Raw genomic sequence first — 24535 nt, forward strand, 5'->3', positions numbered from 1 at the left:
TAACCATATATATCAAGATTATAATATTCTTTGGCAATAAAACAATTTTATTAGATAAATAATCAACAATTTTTTAATTCGTATTTTATATTACAGCAATGTTTTATAATATCTTAGTATGTCTATTCTGTACGTAAACTAAGACAGTTACAAATGTGTGTCACTAAAGAAAGCTAATAATTGATTTAATAATACAAAATCACGACAAAATTATATATTGCTGCAAAGACACCACCAATATTGTATGAAAGTAATATGATGTATGGAGCGAATTTGAATTTGTGAATTTGATAATTATTATATTATTTTATAGAAAGAAGAAATTTGTTTTTTACAAACTTGTTCATTTATAGATAATATTCCTATTCACACGACATACATTGAGCGTAGTAATGGAACTTGATAAACTAGGAACTAGCTCAGAGTCTGCGTATCAATTAATCAAGTATGAGAAAGTAGAGCTAAACAAAATAGAAATTACGAAAAAATTATGCCAAGGGCAGCGTTATATGATCTTTGACGAATTTAAAAGTAAATTATTTCCAATAGTCTAAGTGTTAGAAATAAATTACTATGATACACACATTTAAAACATTCAAATGTGAACATGAGATTATTCTTTCTGCAACATCGGAAAGACAAATCACATTATCAAAAATGATTTCCCGCGAATATGAATCTTTTATAAAATTCCTTCCCAGCTTATCCTAGAAAAATCTATGTATATTTATATATATTTATATATGTATATGAGATATAATGAATGAAAGTACAAAATTTAGTTAACAGGAGGTCTCGGTGGGGGAGGTGGCTGCGGTCTGCGGAAGTATATAATAAGACTGAGCATTCCTGTGAGAAATCCGATAAGATATAAATCCCAGTTCTGTCCGAGCAATTGATCCCACTTATCCAATTGATCGACCAAACTGAATTCCTGCAGGTAATCGATTCCAAATAGGAAGGAGAGTTTAATCAAAGCTAGCGCTACAGGTATTCGCGCGTCGGGACTAGCATCCGCGGCTAAATCGTAACATCGCTTAGCCAAATGGCGATCTTTTGCCAAACCTAAACCACGTTCGTGCATATATCCCAAATTGAACATGGCCTGAGCGTTGTGCTGTTGCTCGGATGCCGAACGATAGTGACCCGCCGCAATCTCGTAATCAATTTTCGTTCCTCTGCCGTAGTAATGCGCATCGCCAAGTTTTACCTGAAGCAAAACAAAACGTTGAAAATGTGCAAATTTCACGTGCACATCTTTATTAATAAAATTGATCTATACTTGTGCCGCAGAATATCCTTGCGCGGCAGCTCGCGCCCACAACGCTAAAGCTCTGACTAAACCTTCCTCTTCTGATAGAACATCCGTCTCTCCTCTGTCCAAAATAAATGCCGCATTACTTTGCGCGACCTCGTAACCCATTTCGGAAAATAGAGCATAATTCAGAAAGGCTTCGTTCACTCTGCCGTCTCTGTAATCGTTATGCGCTACCATCAGTTGATCGCTCCATTTTCCTCTTTCGGCAACATTTTTCATTAATTCTACAGCTGTCGGACAACTCCTCATTAATCCAGTACCAGTGGCGTGCATCTGAGCAAGATTGTAATATGCCAGCACATGACCAGATTGACTGGCTAAGGTGAAATATTTATTTGCCAGTTTATAATCTCGTCTAACACCTGTACCACCTGAAATATTTCAATTCAAATATTATTTATATGGATCAACAATAAATAATTATCTTATATAGATGACAAAATGATCACACAAATATAAGTAGTGATATTTACTAAAATACATATTGCCCAATTGCAATTGTCCATCGACCCAGCCTTGCTCTGCAGCTTGACTAAAATATTGCAACGCTTTTGCAGTATTTCTCTCTACTCCCATCCCATATAAGTACATGAGACCCAATCCACTTTGGCCTACTGGATTGCCTAATTCTGCAGCTTTCTTGAAATATTTGTATGCTGTTTCATTGTCTTGCTTGACGATTTCACTTCCTTCTAAGTATATCTGTAAACATATGAGTTAAAAAAAATTAATACTATTATAATTATTTCAGAGCAATACATCCATAATAAAGTAATTACATAGAGTAATTACATAGAGTAGTATTAATATGTATAATTTTATATATGCAACAGATAATCTTAATCATCAGATATATCTAAGCATTATTACTTGGGATTCTATACCTTTCCAAGAAAAGCCATAGCGACTGGATTACCAGCGTCAGCAGCATGTTGAAAATATTGTACAGCTCTTTCATGATCTAACGGAACTCCTCTACCTCCTTGATAATGAAGCTGACCTAATCCAACTTGCGCCTGAGTGTCGCCCTTTTTGGCTAACAACTGATAATATTCTATCAAATCCTGATCAAAGATTCCGGAGCTGTATCCCGGGTTTTCGTTTTCATCCAATAATCGAACACGTTGGACTACCGGACCACCGCTTAACGATACTTCCTCCGCGACTTTCTTCGCTACTTTTCGATAGAAATCCAGAGCTCGCTCGCAAGACGCTGGTGTTGTCACTCCTGCCCAATGGCGATATCCCATAACCATTTGAGCCCTAGTATCTCCACCAAGGGCAGCAACAGTATAATGGAGTAAAGCTTTTCCTTGAGATGCATTAACACCGCCAATACCAGTCGCATATAAAAATCCCATTCCCTATATATAAATATATAATTATTGTTTTAAATTTGTTGAGCTTAATATTATTTACCATACTATGTACATACCATATGAGCAGATGGGAGGCCAGTGTCTGCAAGCTCTTTGAATATTTCAAATATACTAGGCATATCATCAATAGACACTCGCAAAGATGCAGGACCCAAACGAGATCCAAGTAATCTTGCCCATGCTAATATAGATCTGGCTTCTCGATGACCCAACTTTGCTGCTTCGATGAGCAATTCGTAACCCTCGGACTTGTTGGCACGCATCGCATTTAAAATATTCTGTGCATTCTTGAATAACTGTTCAGCTGGAAGATTGTTACTTTGTAACGATAAAGAAAAGATACACAAGAACTGCAGGCTATCTCTGTCAACAAAAGCAAGCAACCCACTTGACTTTTGACCTACCTGTCTGTTGTTCCGGCGACAACGGTTCTTGGATCTCCTCTTCGTTGAGCAATCTCTCGAGCAATTCTCGATTGTCCCAGGACTCTATATCCTCATTATCGAGCTGTCTCCCGATAACCAGAGGATCCGTGTCTTTCGTCTCGGCTATCATAGTCTTCATCCATACACTTCTAGGCCCCGGACTTTCCAAGGTCTCCTTGCTGGCCTGACTCTCCGTCTTGCTCTCCGCCTCTTTCCTGCCCACTTGCTTGTTAATCTTCTCGTAAAGCGGATCGGACGTCGGTACCATCTTCATGATCGTATCGCGCAGAGCAGTCAGCTCGCGTATTTGTTCGAAGGCGGTCTCCAGGTCCTCGGCGACCTCCTCGTCCGTCTCCTCGTTGGAATTTGACTTTTGCGTGATATCGCCGCGCTTCTTCGAGCCACTCTCCAGTTCCGCGCACAACGCGAGCGACAACGTTAGGAACAGCAGGAACGCGGCGCCCCCGTTGGACATCATAGCTCGGCGGGATTCCGTTTTTTTCCCCACGACACGACTCCTCACATTACAAAGCACCGAATGCCGGTGACCTTAGCGTGCTCATGACAGGCACGCGATATACAAAGCGCGCGATTGATCGCACATACGTGTATGTACGTGGACATTCGTGGGACCGTCTCGCCTCTTCGACCAATTACGTCATTAGGACACGTCAATACACATCTTTCCGCTCGTGTCAACAAAAACAAGACAGCCGCGAAAAAAAGCGAGAGAGAGAGATGAGAGACAGAGGGACGGATCTGTCGATATAGATTTGGATCTGTCGCGCTCTTCGCGAACCGTATGTTATGTTATATCACGCGGGAAAACATTCGCCGAATCAGCTGTTCACCAGTTGTTAAGAGTGCGCGATCGCCATGATACGATAACGCCCACACCGCTTACAATTGGACACGAATGCGGGAGCACATATGACGTTTGTTTACACCAAGTAACTCTATATCGATACTGCGATTAATCGTGATGAAACGAAACAAATGTGTATTTTTATTCTCGATTAGACGTTTGAAATTGTAACGTTTCTGAATATTTTAAAAATGAATACAAAAACGATAAAATACGCGAATTGTGTCAAATATATCATAAATTATGTATTATAATAAATTATAATAGAAATAAATTAAAATAAATAAATTAAAATAATAAATTAAAGATAAATTAAAGATAAATTAAATTAAGAATAAATTAAAGAAATAAATTAAAATAATAAATTATAATAGAAATAAATAGAAAAAAGGAAAGAGGAATAATGTTTTCTCTTTATTCTCGAAATTGAGTTTCAAAGTTGTCTTAACTGATTGAAAAAAAGGCACTGATGAAATTTATAGGTTAACCGTGCAAGAATATTATTCATAAGGTTGAAAAAATTGCGAGAAGACAAATGTGATTCTTTTCCGAAAGCTTACGAGAAAATAATCACCTTTCAAAGCGAATACGTATGCGAATATATCGAAGAATTCGAATAACTCTATTGTTCTTGATTACTATGGTTACTCTAATTTTTGCTCGACTGTCATGCTTTACGGTCGCATATCCATGAATCCATCCAATAATTCAATTCATAGAAAAGGATGCATAGATATTGGTTGGATCTCTGTCTTTGTCAGGGACTCGCTGATTGGTTGATATTTATTAGTATCATAATCAAAAATATCGACTTTATGTATTTTATGTATTTTACGAATTGAAAGAAAAATTAATTCGCGACTATTTTCAATAATTTCACTGTTTAAATTCGTAAATAAATATGAAAACATCTTTTGGAAACTGTGTTTTTTATCGCTGCTTCGTTTTCTTATCGCTAAATATCTAATGAGAAATGTTTTTAATTTCGATAAATAATGTAACAAGAGACAGAAATCCATCCAAAAATATATGTCCCTTTCTAATTCTGTGGTCTCGATTTCCTATAGGATAGTATAGGAAAGAACTCTAGTATACTGGTAGTTTAATGGACATATCGAATATGTGGAATACTAGAAAAAAATTTGAAGCAATCAACAACAATCGAGTTGAAATACATCGATTATTTGGACTTGAATCAAATACTCGACTCGATTCGAGAAGATCTGTAACAACGTCGGATATTCAAAAATTAATTACAACTTATTCCGATTATTGTAAATCAAATATATATTGCAGATTCCAATTATTTTGGAATACAATCGCGAGAAATCTATAAATATAAACAAATGTGTGTGAACGCTGTAAGTGTCAGTTTTCAATTTATCGCTTGCCTACGAAGATTAATTTTCGTGAGTATCTTTTAATTGATTTACAATATTTTTATATAATACGCACAAATTTGTAGATTAAATGTGCATATTTGTAAGATGATTAGAAGCAACTAATAATATATAATTGTACTCTACAAGTATCGTAGAAATTATTTGATAGTGATAATTTACATGATATTTATTAGAACAGCTTTTAATCTTAATCTGTGTCAACAGTTAACAGTTGACAAAATAAGTATATTTTTATAGTTTTATACATATTATATATATATATATATATATATATATATATATATATATATGTATATAATAAAATCAAAGATATTTTATTAATTGTTATGCACACATCTGACTGCTTTCGATATATAATTAAGTATACATATAAACATGTGAATATGGCAATCTTTATCAAATTATTATTGCCGATATTTATCTGGAAATTTTATAGTTATAAATAAAGAATAATGACATTCTAATGGAAAAATTGTAATAAAAATTATAATTTAAATCGTAATGTATTTTATTAGGAAATATGGCGAATTTTAAACATACATTATATTTAAAAAGTACACTGACCTTTCTTCTTTAGCAATTTAATCGTTGCTAAAGTATAATGAAACAAAGTTCACTGTGCGAGACACGATAATTACAGTTACTTTATCTAATCGGTAATGTGCGTATTTTTTTTTAAACGTATCAATTAGGCGTATATATTTTTAAGCTACAGAATAGAAGTATTAATGATATAATTATAACGGAAAAAGAATATAATGTTTTTTTGCGCAGTGTAAAATTATATGAAATAATTTCTCTATAAGAAAGAGATATTCTCTTTCATAAATAATAAAAAAATTGTAAAAAGGACAAAATTTTTATTATCGTCATTTATAAGTAATTTAATTATAAATAATTTCTGTTAAGAAAGATCAATGTGTTATAAAAGATTATTTATAGAAAATGCAATTTATGAAATTATATATCGTCGAAATTATATTCAAGCATATAACATACTTTAATTTATGGTAAATAAATTTATATAATAAAAATTGTAAATTTATAGAAATATATTATAAATATATTATAATTATAATAAATTATGATATTTATAAAACTATTTTTTATTATAAAACAATTATTAAAAAAAAACTTACATTATTCTTTTCTTATCATATATATGTGATAAAAAGAGAATAATCTAAATTATAAATAATTGTTTTATAGTGGAATACATAATAAATATTTTTTGGATTATAAAAAGAGAATAAAAGGAGGTAAAAAGGGAATAAGAGTATTGAACTTTTTTTTATATTCTCTGAATTTTTTCTTCTTCTTTAGCGTCTTCTCAAATTTGACTATTGAGTTTCCTTGAATTCTATCATTGTTTACAGCAAAATTGTTTATAGGTATGGGTTCGTACTAACTCATTGTCCGTCACTTTATCGTGCACTCACAGACTTCGTGCAATTATATGCCGTTTCCTTTTCGCGCCAAGGACTAAAGCTCGTTCACGCCATCGAAACGCATCGAGTATTATAATTTTATACATTTTTTATCAAGTTTGCGTTAAATTGATAAAATAATAGAAAAGAGATTATTTGCAAAGAGATATACGTGAAACTTAAATCGCGCAAATGTAAAGCAAAAAAGTATCTAATCACTTTGAGATGTAATGTTTTGCGAATTTAATCTTGCATTTTTCTTCTTTTAGTTTTTATGGTAAAAAGTACAAAAGTTTTATCGAACAAAATTGTTTTTTCCTCTTTTTGATGGATTTCAATTAAAGTCTGTGGAATACATATAACAGTATCAGTACCTTAATGCAACTCGTTACTGTTTTGATTAAAAATCATGTTGTTTCTCGTTCTAAGAAATTTTAAATTTTTTTCCTGAAGATATATATACTTTATTTTGCTGCATAACATTATAACAAAAAAAGTATTAGTAAAAAAAGTAATAGTATTAGAATATAAAATGACGCAAATACAAAATGAGGCAAATACATTAATGCGTCACGATCTATCTTTAATAAATCGACCATCGTTTTTCTTATCATTTCTTAAACTCAGATTCTAGAAATAAGACGCGGAAATAAATGTTAATATATTGAACACAAGGTTTTACCTTGGATTATTTGCCGAGTAATTTTTTCATTCTTTGAACGTTATCTCAAGTTTCATTGTGAATCATTCTCGCGATTATATGAATAATTATTTAATACATAAAAGAAGAACGTGTCTTTAAAAAAAATATTCATCTCTTTCCCAAGAAGGATTATTTCATTCAACGCTAAACTTTTCCTGTAAAAAAAAATAATCCAGCACACATAAAAAAATACAACAAAACTCGTAAAAAAAAACCTCGCACCGATAGTCTTCGCTCCGTCACTTTTAGGCCAGTGTGACTCGGTCTTAAAGCTCTCAGCCAATATAATAGCCGTCTACGAGGGGGAGGAAGGGTGGAGAATGGGAAGGGGGCAGGTGGAGAAGGGGAAATGCAGCGCGAGATGGTGTTGAACGTATGTAACGCACGTACGTAGCACCATGTGGAGAGGGTAACTCGGTGGTGGGAAAGACGACGCTGCTGCTGGCTCGCAGGGTTAGCAGCCCCGATAAATACGGGCCTGAAACGGCACCGAGAGACCCGGTCTCTCGGTCTTGGCGTCCGCGTCGTCCCGCTTCGCGCGTCCGTGTATCCTCTCTCTTTGGCGTCGCGAGTCGAGTGTGGGGACGTCGGTCACCTCGTTGCATCGCTCGATCAGCTGCGAGCCGGACTGCCTCGAGAGACAGAGATAGAGATAGAGATAGAGAGAGAGAGAGAGAGAGAGAGAGAGAGAGGGCGACCGATCTTCCGGAGCGAATACACGTCAACACATTGTTCGCGCGAGATCGTCGATAACGCGCCTCTGTGTATTTTTTTTCTTCTCTTCTTTCGTGACCACGGCTTCCCAAGTTGCACGGTGAGGACTCGGAGCGGTTCGATCGTCTCCGTTAGACCGATGATAATCGTCGGAGAAGCAACTCGCGTCCGGTTCGCTCGCTCGCTCGCTCTCTCGCTCCGACACGTGCTACCTTCGAGGAATCGATACTGGACGCCGGGCCGCCAAAACACTCGCTTATCGCTAATATTGTCGAGCGAGACCGAGAGAACGCGGCGAGGTACGCACGCTGTCACGACGAGATAAACATACGCGTGGATAACGCGCGCCGTCGAGGGTTATCGTGAACCTCGTTTTCGTCGGAATTTCTCGTCGCCTGATCGAGCACGCTACGCACACGAGAAGATTGGCGGGAAGAGAAGATTATAGAGCGCCGAAATTTCGCGTCCGACCAAAATAACGGCGGACCGATAACACGAGAGATAAAGAAAGAGAGAGAGAGAGAGAGAGACAGAGAGAAACTGGTGCGTATATAGATCGTAGCCCTCCTCCGTTTCCTTCCTCGTTCCTCCCGGCCCTTCTAGTCCTGTCAAATGGTCGAGAGCAAGCATCACCGGCGAACGATGGACGACAACGTTTCGGGGAACTCGAGCGCCGTCCTCGAGGAGATCTTCTACGTGACGTCTAGGAGGAACACGTACTACAAGGTGCGGCTTACGGAGAAGGGCCTGAGCCTGCACAAGGAGCACAACGGCACCGCCAAGACGGAGACTATCGCCCTGGGCGACATAATCGGCTGCAGATGCATGCGCTCGAAGCGCAGGAACGCCGGAAGCTGCGCCTGTCGACCGGGTGCGTCCAGGTCCCAGCTCAAGCTCGTCGAGTCCGCCGAGATTCATCAGTCACAGTACGACGAGCACGACACCTCGGCCTACCTGTACATATACGCCTACACGCTCAAGAAGACGCGCATGAAGGGCGCGATGAGACGCGAACGGATGACCATCACCCTGCGCTTCCGCAGCTTCGACAAGTACGAGGACAATCTTCGCGAGGCGAGTAGGTGGCGGCTGGCGATCAAGTGCCTGGTCGCCAACGTGCCGGTGCCCAAGAACCTGATGAGTCCCAGCCACGGGAATCTGGAAACACTGATAGGTGGTGAGTCTTCTTTTTATCAAATCGCGATTAACGATCGAGTTCTATGTTGCTTTTCATTTCTTACAATTAGTCAAAGGATAGCCACGGAATGTTTTCCCAATCGATATCTCTTTGTCCTTCGATTGCCAATTTCTTCGTAGTCGACTTCTTCAAAATGTCTCTTTCTCGATATATAAAAACAATATTCGTGGGTAAACAAAGGTCTCAGAAATGTAAACACGTGCGGAACACTGTCTTTCGAATCTGTTGGATGAGCAAACTCGGTTTGCGAGGTCGAAATATATTAATAACACAATTAGCTAATGTTGTATGTATATAAATAGAGAGTATTATTTCATTAGTGTATATTGAGTAATGCCCGCTAATCTTCTTATCAACCGTTTACTCGTCAAACATTCTAATTTTACAAATCATTGCGAATAACTTTTTTTTTTATATATAGAATAGTCATATTATTACTATATCTGTATTATCACGAATTGTGTTTATAATTTACTCTAGTATATTAAATTAAAATTATTTAATTATTATTATATTAAAATTAATATTATTTATTAGTATATCAAATTAAAATCAAGAGAGAGAACATTAATATGTTACAAAATTAGCGTGCAAAATTTTGTATGCTTTTATATCTCGGGAAATATTATTGATATTTTTTTTCGTATTTGCCATGTCGGAAAATAATGGATTACCAGGTATACCATATTATTTCTGTCGCATTATACTGTGCAAATATTGAGAAATTATAATGCTTCCTCACTTATACATTTTTCGCAATGAAATATTTCTAAACGCAGGGTCTTTATTGATTTCCACATTTTATAATTGAGGAAACAGTAACTCACATTATATGTGTATATTAAAAAATTTGTTGTACGAATTTCTTAAAAGAAATTTAGAAAATTAATAATATTCTTCTCCAAACTTGCAATTAAAAATGATAGATTAATGATTTTCGCGACAAACAGCTATCAAAAAAATAAAAATGGATAAAAATACAATATTCTAATTATTGGATACTGAAATCTCGAATAATATACGTTTTTTCTTATTCTGAACAAAACAGAATATTGAGAAATTTCTTTCTCTCTCTTTTTCACAAAGATATATTGGAGATAAAATTTAACCTTCCTTGGAGCTTTAATCTTGCTTTATAAGATTGATATGATGCATGATAATTATCGAGTATGATTATTTATACGTTTTTCACGCGTGTATTCTTTTGTATGCAAATGGAGATTTTATCGTGGGACTATTATGTTTTTAGGAATTATAAATATATTCAAATGATTAGAATTTAAATCGCTTCCATTTTCCCTACTTATGTAATTTCGTAATTTGCTTGATATGATGCGTGTGTCACATAATCAACGATTTCATAAATTTTAACAATGAAACATAAGAATACACACACGTGTGCGCTTGATTTTACTTATTTTTCATATTATAAATAAAAACTGTCCAGTCTACACACGCGAATAATATATTTCACTTGTTCAGAAACTCCGTAGAGAGATATTGAGGTCTTGAAAACAATAATAACTCATATTGTTTGCAAAATATACCTCGGTAAAATATATTTGAATCTTGAGAAAGAATATTTATATATTTTTTTATTCTTTGTAAGCAAGACAAACCACAGTAATTATTATTTACAAATTAATACTTTCTCTATTTGCAATGTGTTAATAATGGCAAAATTTTAAGAATCAAATCACGACAAGAATTTATGTAAAATCACGAAAAATTTATAAAACGATTGGAAAGTTCAATGAACGGGCTTATCATTGATTTTGGTTAGTCTCGGCCACAAGGTTAATTAATATCGAAAGTTGGAATTTTGCCAAATTGAATCAACGACTAACAAGATTCATTTAGATAATTTTACGTCATTTTTAGCTTCAATTTTATTTTGATTTATAACTTGCGTGCTATAAAATGATTATTTTATTATTTATATAATTGTATTATGTATATAATTGTCTTAACTATACACAAGAAGGATTGCGTAAGTGAATTAATTTAATTATAAGGATCAAGATCCCCCACTGCGTTATAATTATCAGTAATAATAATTAATAATTAATAATTAATAATTAATAATTGATGTGCGATAACGCAAAGTACATCTGACTTTATTAAAGCGACTTGTTGGATATGCCTTGGTTTTATTTTCGCGATTGCAATATCTAGTTGATTTCTACAGCGATCATACGTGTACGTTAGCTGCGTGCAACAATACCGTTTACATAAGTCGTAACTAAAGTGACTTTGAATTTTACAGTCGAGTCGGTTTGAGGCTCGTTCGTGAGCTTGTTACAATAACATTATCGTTGATAATATACGTGCGTTGTGCAAAGTATGTTTCGTTTCGAAACAATTACGTCGATTACGAAACAATTTTTCCACAACGCGATAATTTCCGGCTTTTTAATTCCCTCTCTTTTCATTTTATTCGTGGCATTGTAGAATTTCAACGTTCGTTTCGAGTCGTCGCACTTTCTGGCGCACGGCATACGACTCAATCTCTCCTCGTCACTTTTATCCCCCCGTTACTCCATCATCTCTCGCACGTGCAAGAACCGAGAATTCAATAACGTCGCGAATTGAAACGACAATACACGTCCGTCGCGAGAATAACACTTGTCCTACGACAATCGGTCGCAAAGTCCGGTGTCTTTCTAATAAGCTTTGAATACATAATACGACCATTAAAATGGTCAATGGTCAATTTGTCTGTTCGCGGAATGCAGGAAAACTCATCAATCAGGTAGATGTTTATCTCGGGGATTGCTTGATATTCATTGCTTTAGCAGTAATAAGCGCAATCGTTAAAAGTAAACTTTGTAATAATTAGAGAAATAAAAACAAAACATATTGCATAATGCGGTTGTGGAAACTGTTTTTGCATACATTAGACCCATGTTTTTATCATTAGACGCAAACCGCGATTATATATTTTGCAAACACTTACGTATTGATAGATCATCTTCTAATTATATAGAAAAAAAGGATTCTTGTTTTGAAAATATCTTTAGTTTCAATATGGAAATCTTGAAATGAGATTAATTAAAGAAAAATAAAATTGCTTGCTTGACTAAGTCATTTTATATATGTCAGTCAAGAAAAATATATTCTTATGATTTGAGATTTAATTATCTTGAGTGGGAAGGAAACAATTTTAAATTAAAAGAAAGTAACATTTTTAAATTAAAGATTATAATTTTCTTAAAGTAGAATTAAATAATTATATATTGATAATTATATATCTTGAGATGACAATTACAATATTGAAATAAGATTGAAATAATATTGTTGAAATTTAAAATTATTAAATTCTTCTAAGAAGATTATAGATTGCTGCGTATATACGAAACAATGAACGCGTTAATTTAAGTATACAAGTTTTGATTTAACCCTTATTTTTTTTCTGTGTAGGTAATAGGAGCAGGAGCTCTCTCTCTTTCTTTAAAAACGATAATTTTATTTTATTTTGGGAAACAAATTTTTCGTTAAAATAAATTCATATTGCGCTTCGCTCTGTTCTTGATTGATGCTTTTATTGTGCGTTTAATTGATGCTTTATTTATCTTAATTATGCATTGTCGTCGGCATAATCAAACGCGAAATATTAGTTTGTATCCGCATTATTGAGTGACACGAAAGCGGAAATAATTGCAACGAGCCTGAGCTGAGCATGAGTCGCAATTCGTATTTACGTAAGCATTTTTTTTCCGGTAAAAAACCAACATAAAGATTGAAAATAATAGATTAACAACACGAAATTATTGCTTCAAGCGATTTAGCACTGAAGGTTTTCAAACACAAAGGATTTCTTTGTCTTAGCTCTGTGTACGCTTGTATTACGTTTTTTCAGAATGCAATAAATTCCCGTAATGGATTTCTCATCCAACAACGTAACTTGTACCGATTTAAGTAGTCCCAGGTGTTTGAAAGTAGAAAGGCTCATTAGACAAACGCGTTCCGCAAAAATATCATACCAAGTTGAACACGCAAAGTTCAACAAATTATACGGTGACTTAAGAAAGATATGCGTTAACGATAGTTGAGTTTTTTTCCTCGTACAACTCGTCTATTTGCAAATTTCTGTTAAAACAAAATTAAATAAAATACGCACACAAACACGTGATTTTCTCTGTTCAATTAATTTCAAGTGTCATTTAAGCTTTTCGAAAAAATTAACATCAAATTAACATTAAATTATTATGTAATTTTGTTATTAAATCATTCATCATTTAAATTAGACAAATAAGAATAAGGAAATGCTTGTATTAAACTTTTTGAACGAAACACTTTTTATTTTGTAGAAATCTTGTGGAAACTTTGTTATTTGTTATTATCAGTGTAATAGTTTTCGATATAATAGCATAAATTTCCTGATAAGTTTAGAGAAAATATTGGATACATCGTCTGCATTATCAGATTGTTAATCTTCGAGCAATTCACTCAGCGTCAATCATTCAATATTTCCGATTACTAATATTAGCTTACACACTTATTTTTTATTACGAAATAAAAAAATGAGTTGAACAGAAAATTAATAATAAAAGGAGAGAGAATTAATAGTCTGTAATACATTTGTTCTTTTTTTAACTTTGTGGTTTCTTTTATAACTTATTAACGCTTGCTTTATGTTTATATACTCTAATAAAAACGTTTTAATGCATGACGTCGTATGACAAACTCGAGTTATGTAAGCGTTAAGATTACGTTTTTAATTAGGAATTATATTATGTATAAAGCTGTGCACTTTAATGCAATTCTTTCAATAAAAATAAGATCGAATAAGTCTTTATTTCGTAAGCTAAGAACTGTTTACCCAGGCTTTTTAAAATGTACGTACGTGAAATCAATAGTATTACATCTGAGAATACATCCTCCGATTTCGATATCGATGAGTTAATGCAGATGACCTTCGGAAATAAAAATCTCGGATGTTTGCACGAATTATATAATTGTAAAATATATTTTCTCGTTCGAAAATGGATTTTTTTGTAATTCTTAAATTAAATATAATAATAATAATAAAGTTAAATATAATATATAATAAAATATATTAAATACATAAATACAAATATAAATATAAATATTAAAGATAGAATAAATACATAAACATATATTGAATAAAAAAGCACACGCAAAATAAAGAAACAAAGATTTTCTATTATTTATTATTCTAATAAATATAAAACGTGTTTCGAAATAATTTTTTCAAATTCCAATATTTTCTACTTTATTTTTACTCTATTTTATTTTCAAGTTATAAAACAGATAAAATAAACTGCAAACTCATGCAATATTAATCGACGATTGCACATATCTAGACATTAGTATCTTTTATACGCGTATTTTTTTATGCGTATACATGCGTTATATGTACGTGCATGTCCATTATTTATAAAAATTATTATTAAATATTATTAAATACAAGCGACAACCAAATAAATGTAATTAAATACATTAAATTTTATGGTGCTGTATACAATGTTTAACACATCGTTAAGGCTTATATTACAATATGATGTCAGAGAAATTGTGTAAATTTGTATTTTTTTTCGAAATAACGTATCAAGATAAGTATATTTCTCATATCATTTTTTCATTATCATTCGCGTTTAATAGTATAGATTGGTAAAATATACCGAAGATTCTTTTTTCAATTCGTGAAAAAATTAATAAATTTTGATCAGTTTATCTATTTTTGGCGTATGAAGACGAATTATACCTAACATGTATGTGGGATAACAAAAGAAGGATTTTTCAATATTTTACTTATTACATTATCGAACATGAAATGTAAAAGAAACTTATTTATTTCGGAAAAAAATTTTATGTATTGAATAAGAAAAAAAATTCACATACGACTTCTCGCTTTGACGTCATACCTCACAATTGCGAGGGGATGCCAGAATCTTGAATACGAGATTGATTCATATTTTTTTAGATTAGTCTTTTTTTGCTATATATCGCTTGTCGCCCAGACATATGATAAACGTTTATGTTTTGAAATGAAAAATGTCTGCTCCGCATTATGTAATCGTGATTAAATTATTATTTGTTTCATGCATCTTTAGATTAAGTGTGTGTTGAAAGTCACATGTCCAGTGAAAAGCGGATATATTTGTCTCAAGATACTTCAAAAAATAAAAATTACGTGCGATTCTTTACATTGACTAATTAAAACCACAAATGACAGTTGTGTCATTCATAATTTATTAAGATCATTATTCGAACATCTCGTCAAAATAAACATTAATAACTTTGCGAGTTTATCTCGAGTTATCACGAGTTATTCTCGAGTTATCACGAGTTATTCTCGTTCTTATTAATGTTTCAGCATGTCCGGGGGAGAATCGGAAACTGTTGGTCCTGTTGAATCCGAAGTCAGGACCCGGCAGGGGCAGGGAAACTTTCCAGAAGAGGATCCATCCGATCCTGTCGGAGGCGGAGAGACCTTACGAGATTCACATCACCAAGTGTCCCAATTACGCCCGCGAGTTTGTACGCACGAGGGACATTTATCAATGGTGCGGTTTGCTGATGGTCGGCGGTGACGGGATCGTCTTCGAAGTGGTGAACGGAATCTTCCAGAGACCCGATTGGGAGAAGGCTTTGCGCGAGTTGCCGCTCGGAGTGATACCATGCGGTTCCGGCAACGGGTTAGCGAAGTCCATCGCTTATGCTAGGGAGTAAGTTCACTAGTCTACTCTCACTTCTTCTCGAGTCTCATAGCGTCTTACATCTCGTCGTTTTTTTATTATAAAATGCTATGCAAAGGAATAAATGTTTCCAGTTGGATTGTTCTTGGAGTTGCATTATGCGACACGGTTGTAAAGAATTTTTTCCCTATTAGATGTCGTTATATAAAACAACTATATCACATAATATCGGTAAAAAAATCTTGAAATTTTGTGATAAAAAATTGTAAAAGGATAATTACATAGTTTAACACGAAAATGTTTTTCTTTGCACATGAACAAAAGAAAATAAGTTTTCGTTCTTTTTGGAATATTTGATATGACGCTGAATTTTTGTTCGCAAACTATTCTATCACGTTACAATTTTTTGAGAAATTTGTAGTTAAAGTAATAATCACATAATTACTACAATTATGATGTTGGTAAAACTTTGAGAAAGGCTTTGCAATGAAAGATTACAAAAATACAGATAATTACAAAGTTTAATAGAGAAAAATTACTTTTCTTTGAACATGATATAAGAGGGTAAATTTTTGTCATTTCTGCGTAGTTTTTTGAATATTTGATATGTGTGACATTAAATTTTTATAAATTATTCTATCGTGTTACTATTTTTTGATAAATTAAAATTAAATATATTTAAAATAACATTAAAGTAATTAAAAAGCTAAAACCATTAAAAAAACATTAAAATAGGATAAATAAATTCTAAATTTTAATAAATAAATAAAATAATAAATTTTTTTACTTTAATCACAAATTTCTCAAAATTGTGAAATGATGAAATAATTTTATGATGTAAATTATATTTGGCATCAAAAAAACTGCAGAAAATTATTATTCCTTTTTTTGTGTATATATTTAGTTGAATTATGTTGTCTCGTACAATAATATTATGCTAATCCTATACCTATTTACTTTCTTTCTTAACTTCCGTCTTTATGTTTACTCGTATTGATATCGATAAATTCCTTTCACATTAAAGATAAAATGATGATGTTTCAGAGAACCTTACGATCGTAATCCGTTGCTTATCAGCGCGTTATCGGCAGTCAAATGTAAAAAAACGCCCATGGACCTCGTGCGTGTAGAAACCAGAAATCAGATCCTTTTTTCGTTTCTATCGGTCGGCTGGGGTTTGCTGGCCGATATTGACATCGAGAGCGAACGGTTGCGCGCCATCGGAGGACAAAGATTCACCGTATGGAGCGTAGCGCGCCTAATAGGACTAAGAACGTATAAGGGCAAGGTATCATATTTACCTTGCAACAAGGTTCCTCCGTTGGAAAATGGCAAGATGTACTGCAAGGACTATCCTGCGGAGAATATATTATCGCATTCGAGAAGTTACGGCGACGAATTGGACAGGTAATAGACATATACAATATTTAATAATGGCTTTTTATCATAATGTAATAATAGTTATGTTAATGTGTGTGATGTCATAGATGATGCATATGTCAATACAACGCGATTTTTTTATAAATGATGTGGCATGCATCGGATGTTTAAAAGATGATCTCGAGGAATACATCTAATACACGGAAATTCCATCATCGAATTGTTGAAACTTTGCATGTTTCATATTTAGGAAAATGTAAAAATTGAATCAATATTTATCAAAAATTTCGCACATATATTTTCATTTCCTTTTTCATTACAATCTTACGTACTTAAGCGCAATGCAATGATTTTTAATATTCTTTCGTCCATTATAACAAGTACAATAAATAGTTCCATAGTATGTATAATAACAATGTGTCTCATGTTTTAATTATTTCGGATATTCATTTCAATGATTTTTTATTTGACACATTTTCTTTCTCTCTCTCTTCTCCCTCTATTTGATTCTAAAAATATCGCTAACGACTTTACAAATATTGCATTAGATACAACGAAAAAAATGATATACAAGTTCGGTGGCCTGAAAAACATTGTCGATACCTGTAAAAGGACTTCTAAGAGGAGAAATGAGACAAAATTTTGTATTGCAAAAATCTTAATAACTCAAAAACTAATCATTTCCGGACCTATGTTGATTAACTTTTTTTTCTTCTCTAAGCATGAGGAATCCATTCCTGAAATTTTGTCCACCACTTATGAAACACCCGGTATACATATTATCTATGTCATTCACCTTTTAGTCAATTTACTTCCGACATATATAAGATATGCATGCATGTATATATGTATGTATTTGTGTGTATGAAGGTACTGTACCACACCAGAATCAAAGAGTTTTTACGATGCCTTCGGTGAATCATCCAATGAGTTAAACGGTGATAACGATGTGATAACTGAGAATTTGGCTCTCGAGACACAAATCGATAGAAGAAACAGATTAGGCAGCTTTTATTCCGCAATATCGGCAAAGTCGACCTATTTTAGCACAGGCTCGGCTAATTCGAGTTATCACAGCATCGGCGAGAATGATAGCGCGGAGATTGGTACGTTATTAATCGAACAAGCATATCTGTCCAATTTCTAAGATTTATTTGTACTAAATGATCAATTTATGGCATTAGATACAGAAAACATTTCCAAGAACCAAGTTATGTATGGGCCGCCGTCTACGCTTCCAGCATTAACATCGCAACTCTCGGATTCCTGGACGACGATGCAAGGTAACAGGACATATTTTATTTATGGATTGATATATAATTGGTATACATGACTTTTTTTGAGATAATTACTTGAATTATTATATCAGCGTGAATATAAATGGAAATATACCATATTGATTTTGATAGAGTACATGCGGATTTAAATTTAAAAATATCAATCAATCATTTTGCAATCTTTCTCTCTCTATAAAATTTTAGATAAATTTACTTTAAACATATATTTAACTTGATATTTATCAAAGCATTTGAAAGATATATATATAGCCGGAGAAAAAACATTTTAATATTTGTAATTTATAAACTTTGCGCGCGAAAGATGGATGAGTTCAATAACGTATATTGTTGTAATTGTCATATAATAATGGTGCAAAGGTTGCCGCGCTAATGCATCACTTATTAACCCTTTAACTCCAGTTAAATTCATAGTCACATGTAACGCTCAATAAGATGCCGAATGCAATGAATCATAATTGAAAAAATATTTTTCATATAACGTGGCACACACATCTCAGTTGATACGATGCATTCTTCCATGACGCGTTAAAAAACACAAATTTATAAAATTATTATGTTATTTGTATTATTGATTCATGAAGATCAACACGTGCATGTTAAGAATATAGGATTATAATAGATTTGATTAAATGGAATTTCATGTTTCAAAAATTTCAGGGGAATTTATAATGGTACACGCGGCCTATCAAACTCATTTAGGACAGGATTATTTTTTTGCACCACGTGCTAGGTTGGCAGACGGAGTTATTTGGCTTTTGATAGTTAAAGCCGGCATTACACGGTCTAATTTGGTGCAAGTAAGTAATTGTATTCAAAAACAGTAAGAAAACGTAAAAGAATAGAGAAAAAAATCCATATAATGTTTACTATCTGTGTTCGATCACCAGTTTTTATTAGGTCTGAGTAGCGGAACTCATGTGACTTGTCCTGGCGTCGATATGATACCAGTGAAAGCATTCCGGATAGAACCTATAGAAGGAACAAATGGACACATAACCGTAGACGGCGAAGAAGTTGATTATGGGCCGTTACAAGCTGAGATATTTCCTTCTCTAGCATCAGTAATGACACCCTGACATAAACAATAATTATATATATATATCTATATAGCGGTGATATTGGCAACAAAATCAAATCTTCTTCTTCTTCAGGTATAATTTAAAATAAAAGATTTGTTCTAGACTCTAACTTGAAATAAATTAGTTATGATAGTATAAATAACTAGATTGTCAATATGTATTAATATAAATGTATCTATTAAGATATTTAGGACTGTACACTTTTAAATTGACAATCTATATCTATTTAAAACGAGTAATGAATAATAATTTTAAGATGTGCTCACAAAAAAATTCTTTTTGCTATCTTCATAATGAAGACGCATTTGTTAAAATAAATATATATATGTAAAATTATTTATAGTAATCCTTAAGGGTTGAATGGTTTAACAAGTCTGTTACATCCTAGTAGATACATTTAGCTATTTTGTAAAGTTTTCTATCAGTTTGTACAGTGTAATCTATACATGCGATATAACGATATTATTTGTGCTCACTATTGTAAATTATATACTGTAAGATATATTGTGTATTACTATGTGAATTTAATTAATAACATTTATTTTTTACGAAAGTTTTTGTGAATTGATACGTCAGAAAATTGTTCGTTTGAAAATTTTACTCGGTTTGTCTTTTTTGCATTAAATTTTTTAATATGTAATGTATAATGTAAAATAATCATATTTTTTTATTCAAGGTACGCCGTAAATAAAAAAGTATTCTAATGACAAGTAACATGTCAATATCAATCGGATTAAAGTTATGTTATCTCATTTCTCTTCATTACATATTTAAAATATTTAGTTTTATATCACATATGTAATTAAAATTATAAGTTATGAAATTAATATCAATATCTATATCATAAAAATGTTGGAAACATTATTAAGATAACTTATCAACTTTTAGTTGTAAACAAGTCTTCTTCTTGTTACATTCTTCTCTAATTGTTACATTGTTTCCTGTGCGGTTATTGTGTATATTTGATAAAAATATATATAATCAAGATTGAAAAAAATTTGCATTGGTTGATCAAAGATATTTTTTTGTTGAATATTTATTTTTCTTTATCATATATTTACCACACATCCCAGCTCACAATGCCATATATGTAGATTCTAATTTAATGAAACTAGTTGAAATAATAAAATAACAATTGACATAATAATTATTTATATAGACTATTATATTAGTTACCTTGGAATAAATTAATTAATTTTGTCATAATTATTTCCGTGGCAAAAAAGCACTTTTACCATAAAAGAAGGTTTGAGAACCATTTTGGCTACATCAGAACATTGTACGTGTATACACACGTCCAAATACATCCGGAATCAGTAATACTTCATGCGTCACTAATCTTTGAGTCTCTCCCTGACCTGACTCACTCTCATGAATAATTAATATAACTTCTAACACATAATGTAAATCTCAAAGAAATGAATATGCTAGGAATGTAAATTTTTCTGGCGGCTCGATTAATTTTTGTCTAAATGTCACATGTTATACAAAGATAAATTGCATATTTCACATCTTCCGCTCGTATTATATCGTAAATAATAGAAAATGGGTCGTTCAACTTTCGCATTTCATAAAAAAAAGAAAAAAAAATAAAATTTATCATCTATTAATAATTTTCATATTCTTGGGATTTGCCTCAATATTATTCATAAGAGACGGGATTTTGTCGGGACAGCGAAATATATTGCCCACTTCATTAAGTCTACACGTATCATTTATTATTCTCTCTTTACAGCAATTTCCGTCGTCATCGGTCATCGAGAGATCGACAACCATTCTTTCTTCTCGCTTTCTTAACTTTTTTTCTTTTTCACTTTTTTTTTCAATTTTTCTTTTTGTACGTGAATCTCCGCATGCGCGATCACTCGGGTCGACGAAAACGAATGAAGTAAAAAAAAAGGATGAAGAAAAAAAATGCGAAGAAATTTATATGGATTCAGTCTCTTTACGCAAGCATCGAGTAAAACAACAATGAACGAATGATTTTCCGACAGACAAACGCCGTCGTGTCGCGTGACAACGTTATCGAATCGACATGCGAGCTCCGTGGCTTTAAATGCAGCACCGACGAACAGCTATCGAGCTGAGAGCTCGAAAGAAAAGATAGGGGATTGTATCGTTGTAAGATAATAATATTAAGTAAAATTACTTATATATATATATACATACATATATGCATATATGTCCCAAGATCATCGTCGTCTTATAAATTTTTTTTTCATCAATTTTGAAATAAACAACTGATAGAGATCAAGATTAGATTTCGTTGCAAGTTTGATATTTTTTATCTCTCATTTGGACACATTGTTACTTGGATTTTACCCTGTAACTAAATTGGATTTTTAGAGAGATAATTGAGATATATAAATTATATCTCAATTATTTATATATAAATTATATATATAATTTATATGTTATATTTGTTTATATAATTTATATTTATATAATTTATATGTAAATAATTAATTATATGAATAATTAATATAAATAATTTATATATAAATTTATATATAAATTATCTAAATTATATATGTTACTTTATAAATTATATATGTAATTTATATATGTAGATATATAAATTATATATGTAAATATTGTACATTTTAATTATATAAAAATAATATACATATAATTATATATAAATATATAAATTGGAAGCTAAAAAATCGCGTCCGCAAAATTTTTAGAGGAGAATTAAAATTGGTCCTGAATTATTTAAAAGAATAAACGAGTGGCGATGATCTAGAACATTGTGTATACATATACACATATACACATATATTACGAACATAAAAACGCTCCGGCCGTTCCCTTTCCGTTTCCTTCAACCTCCTTGTCGCAAACGCTCGCGTATCGAGATAATTATACAAGACAAATGGCAACGCATGCTTTACCAGGAACAAAAAGGATCACTTTCAAGCTTGACACATAAGTATGTCTTTTATACTCACTGAAAAAAATTCATTTCATTTGGTTCCACGATTTGCGCGATACAACAATAGCAGCGCGGTGATTCCCGTATGAAAATGACTCTTCAAACAGGCTGGCAGTTTAATTTGGAGGAGATTCCTCTTCGCAGAGATGTATGAGATAGTATGTACAATGCGATTCGGAAGTAGCGATATGATATGTCGGTTGGCATCTATTCCTCGAAGGACTGGAAGGGAAGAATCGAAAGGGTATCGGCAAGAGCGACGAACGCAAATATTCGTACAAGCGTAGGCGGTGTATTATATACAGAGTCTATTATTTGTGAATTAACGTTAAAAATGGAAATGTACGCAGAGAAACGTAAAAATTCAGAGATCTGTATTCGGAGACATACATATATATAAGTGGAGTTTTCTATCACACATCAATTTTGGCGAAACGATTATTCTTTCGCGCGCGATCTCGGAGAGAGAGCGTCGTCGTCTGACGCAAAAATGGATGGAGAAAAAAAGGAGATAAAACAACGAAATCGCGCGAATATAATATTCCGGCCAAGTTTTTCATCTAATCAAATTCCGAGGATCAGGGGGACAGATGTTATCTGCTTCCCACTCTTTTCTTCTCTCTCTCGCCTCTGTGATGACAAATTATTAATCTCGCTTAATTATCGTTCGCGTACACAAATATACACATACCCGCGGGCACGCATGAAACATATTAAACGCACTCGCACAACGCACGCACACAACACTCTTGCCTACATTTTCGCGTTTGTTACAATCATCCCTCTCCGCGCACGAGGATTACAGAATCGATCTCGGCTCGGCGATCCATCTCGCCCATCACGGCTCACTCGTCAAGTCTACTACTAGCTGCAATCGCGTGTCGAGTCTTAATCGTTACTAAGGATAATTCCTATAAAAATTTCGACCGCGATGGGTTGTCAAATAATACGTGGGAGGAGAGACCTCGCCAACATTGCGCGTTAGCACGAAGACGTTGTCAATTATAATCGTAACGCGTCGTACGCAAAAATTATGAACACCTCCACACACGAAAATGACTCTTACATTATTATAGAATATTGTCGAAAGTATATTTATATACTTAGGATAAAATTCATTACGAACACGTTGCTGGCACGAAAACTTGTAACGTGTTGTACGCTACTTACTAATAATTTTTGTTTTATCTTTCTCCTCGCAGTTACAAGCAATATTCTTTTTTTTCCAAAACGTAATCCTCTCGAGACAAACGAAAGTAAATTTCGTAAATACAATACTTTTCATCTCGTGGCAAAAAAAAATGAGCGGTTTTGTTTAATAAGTAAACGAATGACGACAATATTCGGGCAACCAGCACTCGAATCATACAAAATATTGGTGAAAATCAAGAACCAATCGATCGTTTTATGCGTATATATTGACTCGGCACTCGTGTCATTTCATAAAGTAACAATCTTTGCGTCGCACATTTTCGATAACTTAAATCCAATTCGTTTCCCTCTCTCTTTTCGACTTAGTAAAATACACATCTCATAATTGTAACCGAAATTAATTTCGAACACGGTCGACTCGCTTGGAAAAACCTGGTCTTGTTAAATAACCCCCGACTGATCGCAGAAAATATTTTATATCAACAACGAGCGAATATTCTAAAAATTTACAAATAACAGTTTGTTAATTTCGTGTATTGACTAAAGCGTCTTCTCTCGCGAGAGGAGCATCTCGAAAATTTTCATTTTAGCGCAAGA

The 24535-nt window shown here is 33.1% G+C and overlaps 2 protein-coding genes across 3 annotated transcripts; one reads left to right on the forward strand and one right to left on the reverse strand.

Annotated features, from left to right (window-relative positions):
- Positions 1 to 66: 66 nt before the first annotated feature.
- LOC105251818 (protein sel-1 homolog 1) lies at positions 67 to 4069 on the reverse strand. The gene is made up of 6 exons (XM_011258852.3): positions 3102 to 4069; positions 2754 to 3001; positions 2203 to 2682; positions 1792 to 2020; positions 1283 to 1689; positions 67 to 1210 (listed from the first exon to the last, which is right to left on the reverse strand). The coding sequence occupies exons 1-6, from the start codon at positions 3598 to 3600 to the stop codon at positions 779 to 781; spliced, it is 2295 nt and encodes a 764-aa protein (XP_011257154.1). The 5' UTR covers positions 3601 to 4069; the 3' UTR covers positions 67 to 778.
- Positions 4070 to 8011: 3942 nt separating this feature from the next.
- On the forward strand, positions 8012 to 20473 carry LOC105251817 (sphingosine kinase 1). Of its 2 annotated transcripts, none has more exons than XM_025411417.1 (7): positions 8012 to 9411; positions 15773 to 16124; positions 17139 to 17501; positions 18345 to 18580; positions 18659 to 18757; positions 19430 to 19569; positions 19670 to 19857. In XM_025411417.1, exons 1-7 carry the CDS (start codon positions 8847 to 8849, stop codon positions 19673 to 19675), a joined length of 1761 nt encoding a protein of 586 aa, XP_025267202.1. In that variant the 5' UTR covers positions 8012 to 8846; the 3' UTR covers positions 19676 to 19857. The 2 variants fall into 2 exon arrangements, with proteins under 2 accessions (XP_025267202.1, XP_011257153.1); XM_011258851.3 differs by having other exon boundaries at positions 8847 to 9411; positions 19660 to 20473.
- Positions 20474 to 24535: the final 4062 nt, after the last annotated feature.

The sequence above is a fragment of the Camponotus floridanus genome, unplaced genomic scaffold, assembly GCF_003227725.1.
Source record: "Camponotus floridanus strain SB8 unplaced genomic scaffold, Cflo_v7.5 scaffold4, whole genome shotgun sequence".
Lineage (NCBI taxonomy): Eukaryota > Metazoa > Arthropoda > Insecta > Hymenoptera > Formicidae > Camponotus > Camponotus floridanus.